The sequence below is a fragment of the Stenella coeruleoalba genome (genome assembly GCF_951394435.1).
Source record: "Stenella coeruleoalba genome assembly, chromosome: 1".
Classification (NCBI taxonomy): Eukaryota; Metazoa; Chordata; class Mammalia; order Artiodactyla; family Delphinidae; genus Stenella; species Stenella coeruleoalba.
In genome coordinates this window covers 14,862,990-14,879,098 of record NC_137169.1, presented here as the reverse complement: position 1 = coordinate 14,879,098, position 16,109 = coordinate 14,862,990, and the positions used below count along the sequence as shown (strand labels likewise).

The following is a 16,109-nucleotide window of genomic DNA, read 5'->3' as shown; positions in this document are numbered from 1 at the left end:
GTCCGGGTTCAACCCCTGGTCAGGGAACTAAGATCTCTCAAACCACACGGCACGGTCAAAAAAAAAAACAGTGTAGTACTGGCATAAAGACAGACAGATAGACCAATGGAATAGACAGCCCTGAAATAAACCCTTGCACATATGGTCAAATGGTTTTTGACAAGGGTGCCAAGACCATTCAGTGGGGAAAGGCCTGTCTTTTCAACAAATGGTTCTGGGAAAACTGGATATCCACATGCAAAACAAATGAAATCAGACTCTCCTTATCTGGCACCATATACAAAAATTAACTGAATAGGGCTTCCCTGGTGGCGCAGTGGTTGAGGGTCCGCCTGCCGATGTAGGGGACGCAGGTTCGTGCCCTGGTCCGGGAGGGTCCCGCATGCCGCGGAGCGGCTGGGCCCGTGAGCCATGGCCGCTGAGCCTGCGCTACCGGAGCCCCGTTCTCCACAACGGGAGAGGCCACAACAGTGAGAGGCCCGCGTACCGCAAAAAAAAAAAAAAAAAAAAAAAAAAATTAACTGAACACAGCTCAAAAACCTGTAAGACTATAAGACTCTAAGAGGAAACACAGGGCAAAAACATCACCACATTGGATTTGGCAATGATTTCTTGGATATGAAATCATACAAATATATATATCGGTCTCTGCCTCCAGTTCCTGGCAGAGAGCTCTTAAATCCCTTAGAACTTCCTGGGTGATAGGCGTGTCTTTTACTCTAATGAGGCGACTCTTGATGGGCTCCTGCATAGCTTCAGGATGAGGGCTGATCACCGGAAAGACCAAGTCACGCTTGGAATTTTCAGCCTCATCCCCCATCCTCCAAGAAGGGGAGAGGGGCTGGAGATTGAGTTAATGATTAATCGTGTCTTCATGATGAAGCTTCCAAAAAATCCCAAAAGTATGGGGTTCTGAGAGCTTCCAGGATGGTGAACACATCTACATGCCAGGAGGGCTACATGCCAGGAGGGAGGTGCACCCCACCTCCACAGAAACAGAAGCTCCTGCGCTTGGGACCCTTCAGGACCTCACCAAATGTATCTCTTCATCTGGCTGTTCATTCATATTCTTTAGTAGCCTTGGTAATAAACTGGTAATCTACTAAATAAACTGCTTTCCTGAGCTCTGTGAGCCATTCTAACAAATTATTGAACCCTAAGAGGAAATCATGGGAACCTCTGATTCATAGCTAGTCAGTCAGAAGCGTAGGTAACAATCTGGACTTCTGATTGGCATCTGAAGTGAGAGTCTTAGGGGACTAAGCCCTTAACTCATAGGGTCTGTGCTATCCTGTTATTGTCAGAATTGAATTGTGTAATGGAGCACCCAGCTGGTGTCAGAGAATATCTTGGTGTGGAAAACCAACACATCTGCCATCAGAAGTACTGTCACTATGAGAGTAGATGAGAAACAAGATTTTTGCTGCTCAGACACCAAAAGCACAGTCAACAAAAGAAAAAATTGACAAACTGGACTTCATAAAAATTTTTTAATTTTGTGCACCAAAAGATAATACCAGCAGAGCAAAAAGGTATCCCACATACATGGGAGAAAATATTTGCAAATCACAGATCCGATAAAGGATTAATATCAAGAATATATAGACATGGGACTTCCCTTGTGGCACAGTGGTTAAGAGTCCGCCTGCCAATTCAGGGGACACGGGTTCAAGCCCTGGTCCGGGAAGATCCCACATGCCGCAGAGCAACTAAGCCCATGTGCCACAACTACTGAGCCTGTGCTCTAGAGCCGGAGAGCCACAACTACTGAGCCCGTGTGCTGCAACTACCGAAACCTGCGCGCCTAGAAGCCTGTGACCGCAACAAGAGAAGCCCCTGCAATGAGAAGCCCACGCACCGCAACGAAGAGTAGCCCCCGCTCGCCACAACTAGAGAAAGCCCATGCGCAGCAACAAAGACCCAACGCAACCAAAAATAAATAAATATTTTAAAAAAGAATATAAAGAGAAATCCTAAATGCAACAACAACAAAAATAATTCAAAGACGGACAAAGGGGGCTTCCCTGGTGGCACAGCGGCTAAGAATCTGCCTGCCAATGCAGGGGACACGGGTTCGAATGCTGGTCCAGGAAGATCCCACATGCCGCGGAGCAACTAAGCCCGTGAGCCACAACTACTGAGCCTGCGTGCCACAACTACTGAAGCCCGCACGCCTAGAGACCATGCTCCACAACAAGAGAAGCCACCACAGTGAGAAGCACGCGCACCCCAAAGAAGAGTAGCCCCCGCTCGCCACAACTAGAGGAAGCCCGCGCGCAACAAAGACCCAACGCAGCCAAAAATAAATGATAAAAAAAAAAATGGACAAAGGACTTGAACTGACATTTCTCCAAAGAAGATATATAAATGGCCAATAAGTATATGAAAAGATGCGCTGAACATCACTAATTATTAAAGAAATGCAAATCAAAGTTACAATGAGATACTACCTTACATTGATTAGGATGGCTACTATTAAAAAAATTTTTTTAAAAGAAAAGAACAAATGTTGGTGAGGATGTGAAGAAACTGCGACTCTTGGGCAGTATAAGTAAGAATGTAAAATGGTACAGCCACAACGGGCTTCCCTGGTGGCACAGGGGTTAAGAATCTGCCTGCCAATGCAGGTGACATGGGTTTGAGCCCTGGTCCGGGAAGATCCCACATGCCGCAGAGCAACTAAGCCTGTGTGCCACAACTACTGAGCCTGCACTGTAGAACCTGCGAGCCACAACTACTGACCCCGCAAGCCACAACTACTGAAGCCCGCAGGCCTAGAGCCCATGCTCCACAACAAGAGAAGCCACTGCAATGAGAAGCCCGCGCACCGCAACAAAGAGTAGCCTCCACCAGCCGCAACTAGAGAAAGCCCGTGCTCAGCAAGGAAGACCCAACACAGCCTAAATAAAAAAATAAACAGAGTAAACCCTGAAGACGTTATACAAAGTGAAATAAGCCAATCTCAAAAAGACAAATACTGTATGATTCTACTTACATGAGGTACTTAAGAGTAGTCAATTCCTTAAAAAACTACAAATAGAACTACCATATGACCCAGCAATCCCACTACTGAGAAACCAAAATTCAAAGAGTCATGTACCAAAATGTTCATTGCAGCTCTATTTACAATAGCCCGGAGATGGAAACACCTAAGTGCCCATCATCGGATGAATGGATAAAGAAGATGTGGCACATATATACAATGGAATATTACTCAGCCATAAAAAGAAACGAAATTGAGCTATTTGTAATGAGGTGGATAGACCTAGAGTCTGTCATACAGAGTGAAGTAAGTCAGAAAGAAAAAGACAAATACCGTATGCTAACACATATATATGGAATTTAAGGGAAAAAAAATGTCATGAAGAACCTAGGGGTAAGGCAGGAATAAAGACGCAGACCTCCTAGAGAATGGACTTGAGGTTATGGGGAGGGGGAAGGGTGAGCTGTGACAGGGCGAGGGAGAGTCATGGGCATATACACACTAACAAACGTAGTAGGGTAGATAGCTAGTGGGAAGCAGCCGCATGGCACAGGGATATTGGCTCGGTGCTTTGTGACGGCCTGGAGGGGTGGGATAGGGAGGGTGGGAGGGAGGGAGACGCAAGAGGGAAGACATATGGGAACACATGTTTATGTATGACTGATTCACTTTGTTATAAAGCAGAAACTAACACACCATTGTAAAGCAATTATACCCCAATAAAGATGTTAAAAAAAAAAAGAGTAGTCAAAATCACAGAGGCAGAAAGTAGAGTGGTGGTTGTCAGGGGCTGGGAGGTATGGGCAGGAGTAGAGAGTTATTAACTGGGTACAGAGTTTCAGTTTTACAAGATGAAGAGTTATGGAGATAGACGATGGTAATGAGTGTACAGCACTGTGAACATATTTAATACTACTTAGTGGTACACCTAAAGACGGTTAAGATGGTCAATTTAAAAATGTTTTAATTTAAATTAAAATTTTATTGAAATATAGTTGATTTACAATGTGTTAGTTTTGGGTATACAGCAAAGTGATTCAGTTTTATATATGTATATGTGTGTGTGTGTATATATATATATATATATATTATATATATATATATATATATAAAAAACTTTTTCAGGTTCTTTTCCATTATAGGCTATTACAAGATATTGAATATAGTTCCCAGTGCTATACAGTAGGTCCTTGTTGTTCATCTATTTTATATATAGTAGTGTCTATATGTTAATCTCAAACTCCTAATTTATCCCCCCCATAAAACAGTAAATTTTGTTATTTGTATTTTATCACAATTTAAAAAAAAATATTGAGGGAAAATACCCCTCAAGACTATGAGGATTAAATGAGATAATGTAACATGCTTAGCACAGTGTCTGGCACATAATAAGTGCTCAATAAATGGTAGCCATTATCATCACTCCCTGAAGGAGCCAAAGTCTCTCTCTCCTCTGGGATGATGCCTGGACAGTTTCTGAGACCTGAAATGCAGACCTCCACCGGTCCACCTACTAAACACCTAAGATGGAATTCTCTAAGATGGAATTCCAAAGTCTCCACCTCCTTTTCACGTTCCTCAAGAAGGTAAGCCCCTCAAGGGTAGGCCCAGTGCCTATTCATCTGTCCACCCCTCCCCCGAAATTTCCACAATGCCTGGTATTAAATTGCTTAGAGAAGTATACATTAATTATTACTACTATGTATATAAAACTGGAATACCAATTGTCGGACTTCCACACCACCCACAATACCCGTCATAGGAGCAAATGTGTTATTTTAACTTATGATTGCTATCCTTCATTCACATGCCTGCAGTTAGTATTTACCAAGTACAGGTAATGTACTAACCACTGTACAGAGATTATCTCATTTTATCATCACTTGTAAACAACTACCATTTTATAGTTGAGGAAACTGAGGCACAGAGAGGTAATTATTGGTACATTTATTTCTAATGCAAAAAATCAGGCAAAAGAAAAGGAAAGGCATGTGAATGCTACCACAGTCCATTAATGGAATACATCCTAGTGGCTGCTTATAAATGTCCATGGCTTGCAGTTTTCCTCATGCTTAACACACCTGGCCTGCAAGGACAGCCTTCTTCAGGAAAGTATCACGGCACTGGTCAACCCCTCTCCCAACCATGACATCTCTTTCTCCTCTTTTAGATTTTCTGGCCAATACATGTATTATTAAGACTAGATATTCCTGGGACTTCCCTGGTGGCGCAGTGCTTAAGAATCCACCTGCCAATGCAGGGGACATGGGTTCGAGCCCTGGTCCGGGAAGACCCCACATGCCGCGGAACAAGTAAGCCCGTGTGCCATAACTACTGAGCCTGCGCTCTAGAGCCCACAAGCCACAAATACTGAGCCCGCCTGCTGCAACTACTGAAGCCCGTGCACCTAGAGCCCATGCTCTGCAACAAGAGAAGCCACCGCAATGAGAATCCCATGCACCACAACGAAGAGTAGCCCCCACTCGCCGCAACTAAAGCCCCCGCACATCAACTAAGACCCAACACAGACAAAAATAAATTAATTAAAATTTAAAAAAAAAAGACTAGATATTCCTTACTCTGGTCTCAAAGTGGGAGTGAAATGTGGGGGAGAAGGGACATAGCCAATTTCACAGTTTTTTCACATTAAGGATTCCCAAGGCCTCCAAATGAATCCACAAAGTACTGGAACGAGATTCTCCTCAAAGCTTCCTCCAGCAAATCTGGGGCCATAGCTTCTGCCACACAGACATCAACTTGGTCATGAGGTCACAGCCTGCCAGCACAGGCCTTCTGCATTCGAGAGTGAGTTGTAACAGCACTCTAAGGGCAACGACAGGGCTTCCGTGGTGGCACAGTGGTTGAGGGTCCGCCTGCCGATGCAGGGGACACGGGTTCGTGCCCCGGTCTGGGAGGATCCCACATGCCGCGGAGCGGCTGGGCCCGTGAGCCATGGCTGCTGGGCCTGCGTATCCGGAGCCTGTGCTCCGCAACGGGAGAGGCCGCAGCGGTGAGAGGCCTGCGTACCGCAAAAAAAAAAACCAAAAAAAACAAACAAAACTAAGGGCAATGACAATGCTTCTATGACCTACACTCGCAGGGCTTAGATATTCTCAAATTGCAGGGAAGGACCTCCATAAGTCTCATAAACTCTGATTTTCTCATCTCTTAGGATCTTATTTTCCCTGGGAAACAGAAAATAGATAAAACCTCCCATCCAGTCTGAGTGACAAGCAAAGGTGAGCGCATCAGCTCTGTCCCAGAACTATTAAGACTCCTGTGTTAGCACAATACTATGCCTCCTATTCTCATTAGCAAGAATGTGTGTCTTATTCATGTGGGTACACACAAGACTAACTACTCAGTATGTACAAGGAAAATATCAATAAATGGCACAGCCCTTGAGCAGAGTGGGAAAGAAAACCAGAGCATTAAATAAATCTGATAAAACAAAAATAAATTCATAAAATTAGCAAAAGCCATTAATGACGCATTCACATAAACTAATGGAACATGCTATTCATAAAACGTAATAGTCTTCACTCCTTTTTAATTTCCTGCAATAAGGCTTTGGCAGTACCACTTAAACCAACATCATGCTCTATTTGTTTAAATAAAAAAGTGCTCTCTGGTTTATGTTTCTTGGTTGACTACTCCCAAATATTTCTAATACTACTTTATTATTAAGATTACTGACAATAATTTACATGCCCAGATGAAATTAAAAGTTGGTAAAAGTTCCAAGAGTACAAGGACACATGATCAAAGTGTGAACTGGCAGAAATTCACATGAAATGTACCCTACTTGGACTTTTAAAATTTAAATGCTAATTCATTCAGTTAATAAAGACACTGAGTAGGAGATACAGGCTGAGCAGAGAGTCTACAAAATTCTCAGCAACACATATCATTCATTTAACAATAGTTACTGTATGCCTCCTCTATCCCAGGGGCTGGGGGTCAACAGTGAACAGAACAGTCTCTGGTTCTCACGAAGTTTACATTCTAGGGAGGAGGGACAATCAAGTAAAGAAACAAATTGCAAATTCCAGATGGTGATAAGAGCTATTAAGAAAAATTAGTGGGGCTTCCCTGGTGGCACAGTGGTTCAAAATCTGCCTGCCATCTACCCTGAGAAAACCATAATTCAAAAAGAGTCATGAAAAAAAAAAGAGTCATGTACCACAATGTTCATTGCAGCACTATTTACAATAGCCAGGACATGGAAGCAACCTAAGTGTCCACTGACAGGTGAATGATAGAGATGTGGCACATATATAAAATGGAATATTACTCAGCCATAAAAAGAAACAAAATTGAGTTATTTGTAGTGAGGTGAATGGACCTAGAGACCATCACACAGAGTGAAGTGAGTCAGAAAGAGAAAAACAAATACCATATGCTAACACATATATATGGAATCTAAAAAAAAAAAATGGTTCTAAGAACCTAGGGTCAGGATAGGAATAAAGATGCAGATGTAGAGAATGGACTTGAGGACACAGGGAGGGGGAAGGGTAAGCTGGGATGAAGTGGGAGAGTGGCATGGACATATATACACTACCAAATGTAAAATAGACAGCTAGTGGGAAGCAGCCACATAGCACAGGGAGATGAGCTCGGTGCTCTGTGACCACCTAGAGGGGTGGGATAAGGAGGGTGGGAGGGAGATGCAAGAGGGAGGAGATATGGGGATATATGTATATGTATAGCTGATCCACTTTGTGATACAGCAGGAACTAACACACCACTGTAAAGGAATTATACTCCAATAAAGGTGTTAAAAACAAAAAAAAACAAAAAAAACGCCTGCCAGTGCAGGGGACACAGGTTCGAGCCCTGGTCCGGGAAGGTCCCACATACCACAGAGCAACTAAGCCCATACACCACAACTACTGAGCCTGCACTCTAGAGGCTGTGAGCCACAACTACTGAGCCCGCATGCCACAACTACTGAAGCCCGCATGCCTAGAGCCTGTGCTCCGCAACAAGAGAAGCCACCACAACAAGAAGCCCAGGCACAGCAACAAAGAGTAGCCCCCGCTCGCTGCAACTAGAGAAAGACGACGCACAGCAAAGAAGACCCAACACAGCCAGAAATAAAATAAAATAAAATAAATTAATTTTTAAAAAAAAGCTTTAAAAGAATTTAGTGATGTGATGGAGAATAAATAGGACACCTAGGAACTTCGTAAATGCTAACAATGTTATTATTATTTTTTAAAGACATTAGTCTCAAACCTTATGGATGAACTAGGGAGAAAGGAAAAATCTGAGGGGAAGAAAGGAAAAGAAAGGAACAAGAAGTGAAAGAAGAGAGAAACATTTTTAACAAACAATGGCCTATTGTGCCTATTACAGGGAGGCGTGTGTTTTGTTTTGTTTCTTTGAGTCAGTGAGCTCTATACACCAGGTCAAACCATATTAGAAATCTTCTATCCCACATACTCCTATTACACACAAATAAATAGATATTTTTAACCAGAATATGGGAGAAATAGAACTGCTTTCCCTATGATAGGAAAGGAGGGGTGGTATTTATAAATAAATGTAGCTCTTCCTATAGGACAAAATCATATGAGAACATTACTCAAGCTTCAGAGTAAATCCCTGAAGTACAATTTTTAAAACAACTTGTGTCTAAAGTACATGCTTATGAGGGCTCTTTAACTCAGCTGTACAATATCTAGGCTAAACATGAGCGATTAAAATAGTCATTTTTCAGCAAATCGGTGGGAAAAGAATGAAAACACTTAATTATAAGGTGCCAAACAGAGAAGTGCTCACCAGGGGAGCTGTCCATTCACCTTGACCTCCCTTCAGTCTCTCTGAAGCCAGAGAATACGAAATTATCAATATGCAGCTGAAAGCTTGCCTTGGCCCTTCCTCCCTGCCTACATCTTCTACAAAACCTCTATCTTATTATGGCAGGCTGCCGTTCCTGAGTCTCCACCTCCATTTTGAAGTACTAGAAAAGCAAGCAGCCAAAGAAGCTTGCTTCTAAAGAGTTCTATAACCTCTATAACTTCTAAAGAGTTCTTTAACTTCTAAAGAGTTCTATAACCTCACTGCCTATAGGAATAGGAACTAACACACTCACTAGAGAAGACTGTTCATTCCAGGGACTTCCCTGGTGATCCAGTGTTTTAGAATCTGCCTTCCAATGCAAGGGATGCAGGTTCAATCCCTGGTCGGGTAACTAAGATCCCACATGCCACGGGGCAACTAAGCCCGCAGACGCTAGACCCCATGCGCCACAACTAGAGAGAAGCCCGCGTGCTACAACGGAAGATCCTGCATGCCGCAACTAAGACCTAAGGCAGCCCCCCAAAAAAAAAAAAAGTGTTCATTCCGTAGTCTCAAATACCTCTTAGACGAAAGTCCCACAAAATTACACTTCCATGCTTCATTTCTCATATGCCCTTTCTCTACGTCCATTACTTCAGGGACAACCCCCTCAAAATCTGAACTCAGCTTCTCCCTCAAAATTAAAAACTTCTTCTCAACGTCATTATCATTCTCAAACAGATTCAACCATGTAAGCAGAAAAACAATCAAAATTATGAGCTTTTTCTCACTACAGTCTCTCTCCTGCCACCTCACATGATCAGTTACTAAGTCTTATATGTAACTTAGTATAATGAGGTGCACATGCACCCCTCCTGCTTTACTTCCAAATTCCTATCAATGACATCACCACTTAACCAAGTTCGAACCTTGGAGTCATCTTTATAAGAAATGAAATGAGGCAAAGTTAACCCAGTTGGAGAGAAGATAAAGAAAATACATTTATTGAGTTCCTACTATGTACTTGGCACTGTGCTAGCCCAGGAGGTGGGTATTACTATCTCCTTTTTATAAATGAGGGATAAAGTTTGAAGTTTCTCAAACCCATTCCTTTCTGGTCTAACAGTTCAGACTTTTATCACTTCACATTCACAGTACTGTTAGCCTTCTCTACTCCTGATCTGTTCTATATAAAACACTGCCAGGACAACCATACCAAAATTCCATTTACATCACATAAGTTCCCTGTTGAGGGCACTGAAATGCCTTCTCTTTCCCTATCTGCCCACTGACTGGCCCATAGCTCAGTACATATTTGTTACTTAAAACCATCTCACGGGCTTCCCTGGTGGCGCAGCGGCTGAGAATCTGCCTGCTAATGCAGGGGACACGGGCTCGAGCCCTGGTCTGGGAGGATCCCACATGCCGCGGAGCAACTAGGCCCGTGAGCCACCACTACAGAGACTGCACGTCTGGAGCCTCTGCTCCGCAATGAGAGGCCGCGATAGTGAGAGGCCCGCGCACCGCTATGAAGAGTGGCCCCCGCTTGCCACAACTAGAGAAAGCCCTCGCACAGAAACGAAGATCCAACACAGCAAAAATAAATTAATTAATTAATAAACTCCTACCCCCAACATCTAAAAAAAAAAACCATCTCATGATTCCCTACTAGCCTCGACTTACTGATCCCTGGGAGCAGGAAGTAATAGATTTTTAAGACAAAGGTGTTGAACATGCAGCATGCACGTGAAAAAGCCAAAGCCAACTCAAAAGCCTTCAAGGTAAAGTAGAATCTCTCTAAGGTAATCCACAATTCTGACTCCACTCAAACCAGCCTTGTTTAGGGAGTAGGGGGGTGCTGAAATTAGAATGCCTGGGTCTAACCCCAGCTCCTCCACTCCTAGCCACTTAACCTCTCCGTGCTTCAATTCCTCCTCCATGAAAGTTCAACCAGCCTCTGCTCAAGTTCTTCCACTCTCCCTGACTATCCAAGTCCAAGTCATTATCCAAAGCTCTACTAAAGGCCCACTTCCCTCAACCCACCACTCCATTTACTTGATTTATAATAATAGCTCTACAGCAAAAAGTCTAAATAACTTATTTTAGTTTTTATCTGTAATCATATATCACCATGCTTCATTTAATTATTCCACCTGTGTATGCCCCACCAATGTCCCACTCATGAATGACACACACTACTTACTGCCTCAGGTGATCAGCAGTGGCACAGTATCAATATTAACAATTATTACTACCACCATTTACTGAATATATAGTAAGTACCAGGCATTGTGCAAGTATCTTGTGTACTTTTCTGTCCTTCAGTCTTCATAATCCTTTCAGGTAAATCTATCTCTTTATCCCCATTTCATAGTTAAGGAAGCCGCTACATAAACTCACTCATTTAATCCTCAAAACAACTCTGTGAGATAGCAATATTCTTGCCAATTTACAAATGAGTAAGCAGGCACAGAGAGGTTAGATAACTTGCCCGAAATCACACAGCCGGTAAGTGGTGAATTCGAGGATGAAGGGGTAGCTGTGATAAATTACTTCATTTACTGACTCATTCTCAACATTTTTTATTAAGCACTCTTCTGGGAGCTGAGGCTACAGCACTGAATGAACCAGAAAACATCCCTGCTCTCATGGACCTTACAATTTTATTTCCTTTCCAATATTTTCATTCAAGGGCACAATCCTAAATCCTCTTAAATACTTTTTTAAGATTTCCATACAAAAATATCAAAATTAGATAATAAAAATTAGTATCGAAGAAAAGTATGGTGCTTGAAGCCAGAAAACCTGGGTTAAATTCCCAACTTTGTCATTGATTAGGCCCTGGGCAAATCCCTTCACTTGACTCTCAATTTCATGACTTGTATTAAATAATGTATTAAGTTGCACACCAAGCACAGAGTCTGGCACTTAGTGAGTTTCCCTCTTTCCCTCTCCCCTCCAAGCAGTGACTTCATAATTTTTGTGTCGTCCCTGAGCACGTGTTAAAAGGCTACACCGAGTTACACTAAGGGCTGAAAAGTTACCAATCACTATCTTACTTTCCAAGGCAATTCTACTTCCAGATCACCATCACTATGTCTCGGATTTCAGGCCCCAGACTACTCTGATGCCTATAAACCAGGTTACAATTCGGGAATGACAACAACTCACGTTAAAGCCTGACAGTATCTATAAAATGCTCCCGATGACCTTCTTAGAGGGCACTTTTGGTTCAGCAGAGGAGGAAGGTGGCCTCCAGGCCAAGCTGCACGCCCCGTGCGAGAGATGTGACACGAGGGAGGAGAATTTCCAGCCTCCAGCCCAAGGTTGCGCCCTGCATACTGCTTCAACTCGCAGAGCTCCCCAACTCTCCTGCCACCTGCCAACCCGACCCCCACCTCCTCGGGGCTGCCTCTCCACCCCTCCCACCTCGGGCAGCCGCCCAGGCTCCTGGAGTCCGCGTCCCCAGCCGCCGTAGTGACCTCCTGCCCGGGCCCGGACAGCTCTCCCTGGCCTGAGGGGATGGAACAGGCCAAACGGCCTGACCTCTCCCGGGGCTTCTCCTCCGCCCTCCGGGTCAGCGGAGCCTTGAGCCAACTTATCGGCTCCGGCTGGGGCCTGCCGGAGACGAGGAACCCCTTACCTATCTTCACGACGGCATCCGCCAAGCACCGGTCCCACTTCCTGCCGAGCTCCGAATCCGACATGTTCCCCACCCGCAGTTCCAGCTTTCCGGACCGTCGGGCCCCGCGCTCAAACCCCAGGCAACTATCGCGAGAGCCGCCTCCGTTCCCAGGCCCGGAAGGCCGACGACGGCCCGCCAGATATCGCGAGAGGATCTGACAGCTTCCGTACTTTCCGGTTTTTTTCAGTTGGTCGTCAAGGTGACGGGTTGCCTGGAGGCCAGAGGTGACCCTGACCTTGGAGCCGCGCCTAAGGGTTGCGAGGCAGACAGGTTTCCTAGGCGGCATCCAGAGCCCTGTCTGGAAGGTCCTTCCACAACACCAACTCCCGACGTTGGCCTTGGAAATTCCCAGGGCAAGTGAGGGCACAGCGCTGGATCTATTCATTCATTTACTCATCTTGGCTTTTTCTCCTCCCTCGTTCACTCATTTATTGCAGTGGAACTCCCGCCTTCACCACCAACACAGAAATTGCTCTGGCAAACGTCAACTATTGCGGGGACTTCCCTGGTGGTCCAGTGAGTAAGACGACGCGCTTCCATTGCAGGGGGCGGAGTTCGATCCGTGGCCGGGGAGCTAGATCCCATGTGCATGCCGCAACTAAGTGTCCTCCTGCAACAACTAAAAAGGAAAGATCCCTCATGCAGCAAGGAAGATCCCGCGTGCAGCAACTAAGACCCGGCGCAGCCTAAATAAGTAAATAAATATTTTTTTAACAAGTCACCTATTGCCAAATAAAGTGGACGCTTTTTGATCTCTGTACAGCATTGGACACAACTGCTGTCTCTTTCCTGATCCTTCTTGTCTCCGCCTTCTCTTTTATTCATTTGACTCCCAGGACACCAGTCTTTCCTAATTATCCTCTTCTGACTCTTCTCCTTACGGGGTCCATCCAGGGCTGTTTTTCTCTGCAGCTAGTTAAGAGTCTTGGTTTGCTGGGTTCCATCAATCCTCTTTACATACTCTCCCTGAGTAATTGCAAACAGTGCCAAATTCTATCTCCAGATCAAGCTTCCTATTCATAATTGAGCCTCTTTGCTGGTGTCCTTTAGTTTTCCCTTCCCGTTTCCATCCTCCATCCTACCAACAAATACAGTTTTGACTCTATTATTCCTCTGATTAGAAGCTGTCAATGACTCCTATTCATCTACTGGTTATATTCAAGCTGCAACAATTCATTCTAGGAAACCTGCACTAATAGAACTTAGAGCCCCCTTTCATCCATCCACTAATAGAGCATGGAGCCTCCCTCCATCTTCTTACTGTCGCAGGAGCTCACCTACCCCACAGGATTCTCTACATTGTATTGAAACATCTCTTTACAGATGTTTGTATCTGCCAGTAAAACTAGAAGTTCATTAAAGGCCTGAGCTGCCCCTTCTTCATCTGCACACTCCCAGTTCAGAGCACAAGGCCTTGGACAGTAGGATCTTCTATGAAATATATGAACTGAATTGAATTCATTTACCCATATACTTATTTATTCTTGACATCTTTAACAGCAGAACCACTGTTCTAGTCCTTGCTATGACAGAGCCACTTCCTTCAGGAAGCCTTCTTCCATGACATGACCATCCTTCATCCAGCTCGCATCTGAACTACATAGCAGACTATATTGTAATTGTTTGCGTGTCTCTTGGATGTGACTGTGAGCTCCTTGAGAATGGGGGGTTTCCATTTCTATATCCTGATGACCAGGAGCGAGCCTAGTATATGTTGGATTTTCAAGAACTCCTTTTCGAATGGATGTAAGAATGAATATATAAATGATGGACTGATCAGTTGAGTTAGAGGAAAAAAAAGTCTCTGTTCTGGGGGAACTTTATAGTGTAGCATTTATGTTGAAAAAGAGAAGGAAAATTAACTTCACTAAATACAAATGATGTGTCACAAATACCACCAGGCATCTCATGTACTTTAATTTATCCTCAGAGCAAGTTGAGATTAGGATCTTCATTTTCGCAGATTTGGAAACTGAGTCTCAGAGATGTTAAGTAATGTGGAAGATGCACAAGGCTCTGCATTGTGTAGATTTAGAAACTGACAGAGGCATTTTTATTGGATTCAAGAGAGTTGTGAATTTTTGTAGAAGGCAGAGAGCAAATTACGAGAGCAATCAGAGGCAGATGGTATAGCATGAATTCTGGAGCCAGGCTGTCTGCGTTCAGATCCCAGCTTCTTCCTAGTTTGTATCTATTATTCTCTCTTTCCATGGTTCCTTTCCCAATACGATGCTTTATTCACTGCTGTAGCCCCACCCCTAGAACATTATCTGCCACATAGTGTTTGCTTGATAAATATGTTGATTGAATGAATAAATAAATGAAAACTCTGGAGTTTTTATAGTTCTTAGAGAGCAAAGACCAATACAAGTGGGGAAAAAATTTTTTTAAACAGCAATTTAAAAAAAAGCAAGACACTCACTGTAAACTTAGTTACATTCAAAATGATTAAAAATAGATTTCTCAATGCTGGAGAAGGGAGTTACAAACATGGAAAGGGAAAAAGCTTGAAAGAATTCTTTGCTGTTGGATTGGAATTGAGTGTATCAGTATGAACTCATGGTATTTAATGTAATAGAGATACATATAAAAGAGTGTGTGTGTGTGTGTGTGTGTGTGTGTGTGTGTGTGTGTGTGTGTTTCCCAATCCTGTCTGTGGAGAGGGCCTAAAAGCAATAACATACCAGTAGCAATAAGCAAACCTAGATCTTGGCTTCTAAATACCATTCTCTACTTAAAGGACCCAGGGCGCCCTGGAAAATTGGCTAAGACTCCAGGGCTCAAGCAGGGAAAATTCAAGATGACCCTGGAATATCTTCTTGTATCACAAAGTAAGGAAGTCTTCAAAGGATGATAGTGTTGTGTCAAAATGTTTTAGTAACTACAAACTGCCTAAAGAATTGCTTTGTTCCTAATTTGAGGGCTTCCCTGGTGGCGCAGTGGTTGAGAGTCCGCCTGCCAATGCAGGGGACATAGATTCGTGCCCCGGTCTGGGAAGATCCCACATGCCGCGGAGCGGCTGGGCCCGTGAGCCATGGCCGCTGAGCCTGCACGTCCGGAGCCTGTGCTCCGCAACGGGAGAGGCCACAACAGTGAGAGGCCCGCGTACCACAAAAAAAAAAAAAAAAAAAAAGAATCGCTTTGTTCCTAATTTGAACCCTTCGTGTAAGCTATTATTACCATCATTAGGACTTCTCCCAATTGTATAGAGCAAATTTCACAAAGATAGAAGTTAGCGTTTCAAATGGGTAAACAGAGTCTTGTAATAAAGCAATTTCACAGTAAGAGAGCCAGTATCTTTTTACATTGGATAGAAGAAAAGTGAAAAAAACTGTCACTTAAGTAGAATAGATTTTAGCCTCGACTGGTTAATCAACTAAACATAAACTCTTTGTTTAGTTTATTAGATTGTAAATCCAGCTTCATTAACAACACAGATTAGAACATCTTACAGCACAACACCTGCATATAGAAAGGTCTTTTAGATTCCAGTATTATTTTTTCAGTTTCCCTTCAATTAAAAACTAATTCCTTTCTTAAAGGGAGCTTCACATTTTTTGATTCATATCTTCTCTAAGCCGGGTCTTATATCATCTTGCCCCTTCAGTAATGTGTCCAAAGTCGAACAGCTACTAAGTAGCTTCCTTGCTTGTT

General features: G+C 43.6%; 1 protein-coding gene across 1 annotated transcript in view; it reads right to left on the bottom strand.

Moving 5' to 3' along the window:
- The window catches only part of MICOS10 (mitochondrial contact site and cristae organizing system subunit 10), a 36,651-nt gene extending 24,115 nt beyond the window's left edge, over positions 1-12,536 (bottom strand). Inside the window, exon 1 of the mRNA XM_079932264.1 lies at positions 12,414-12,536. Coding sequence (XP_079788390.1) covers positions 12,414-12,477 — 64 coding nt within the window. The 5' untranslated portion in view covers positions 12,478-12,536. The remainder of the gene's footprint in view (positions 1-12,413) is intronic.
- Between the last annotated feature and the right edge of the window lie 3,573 nt (positions 12,537-16,109).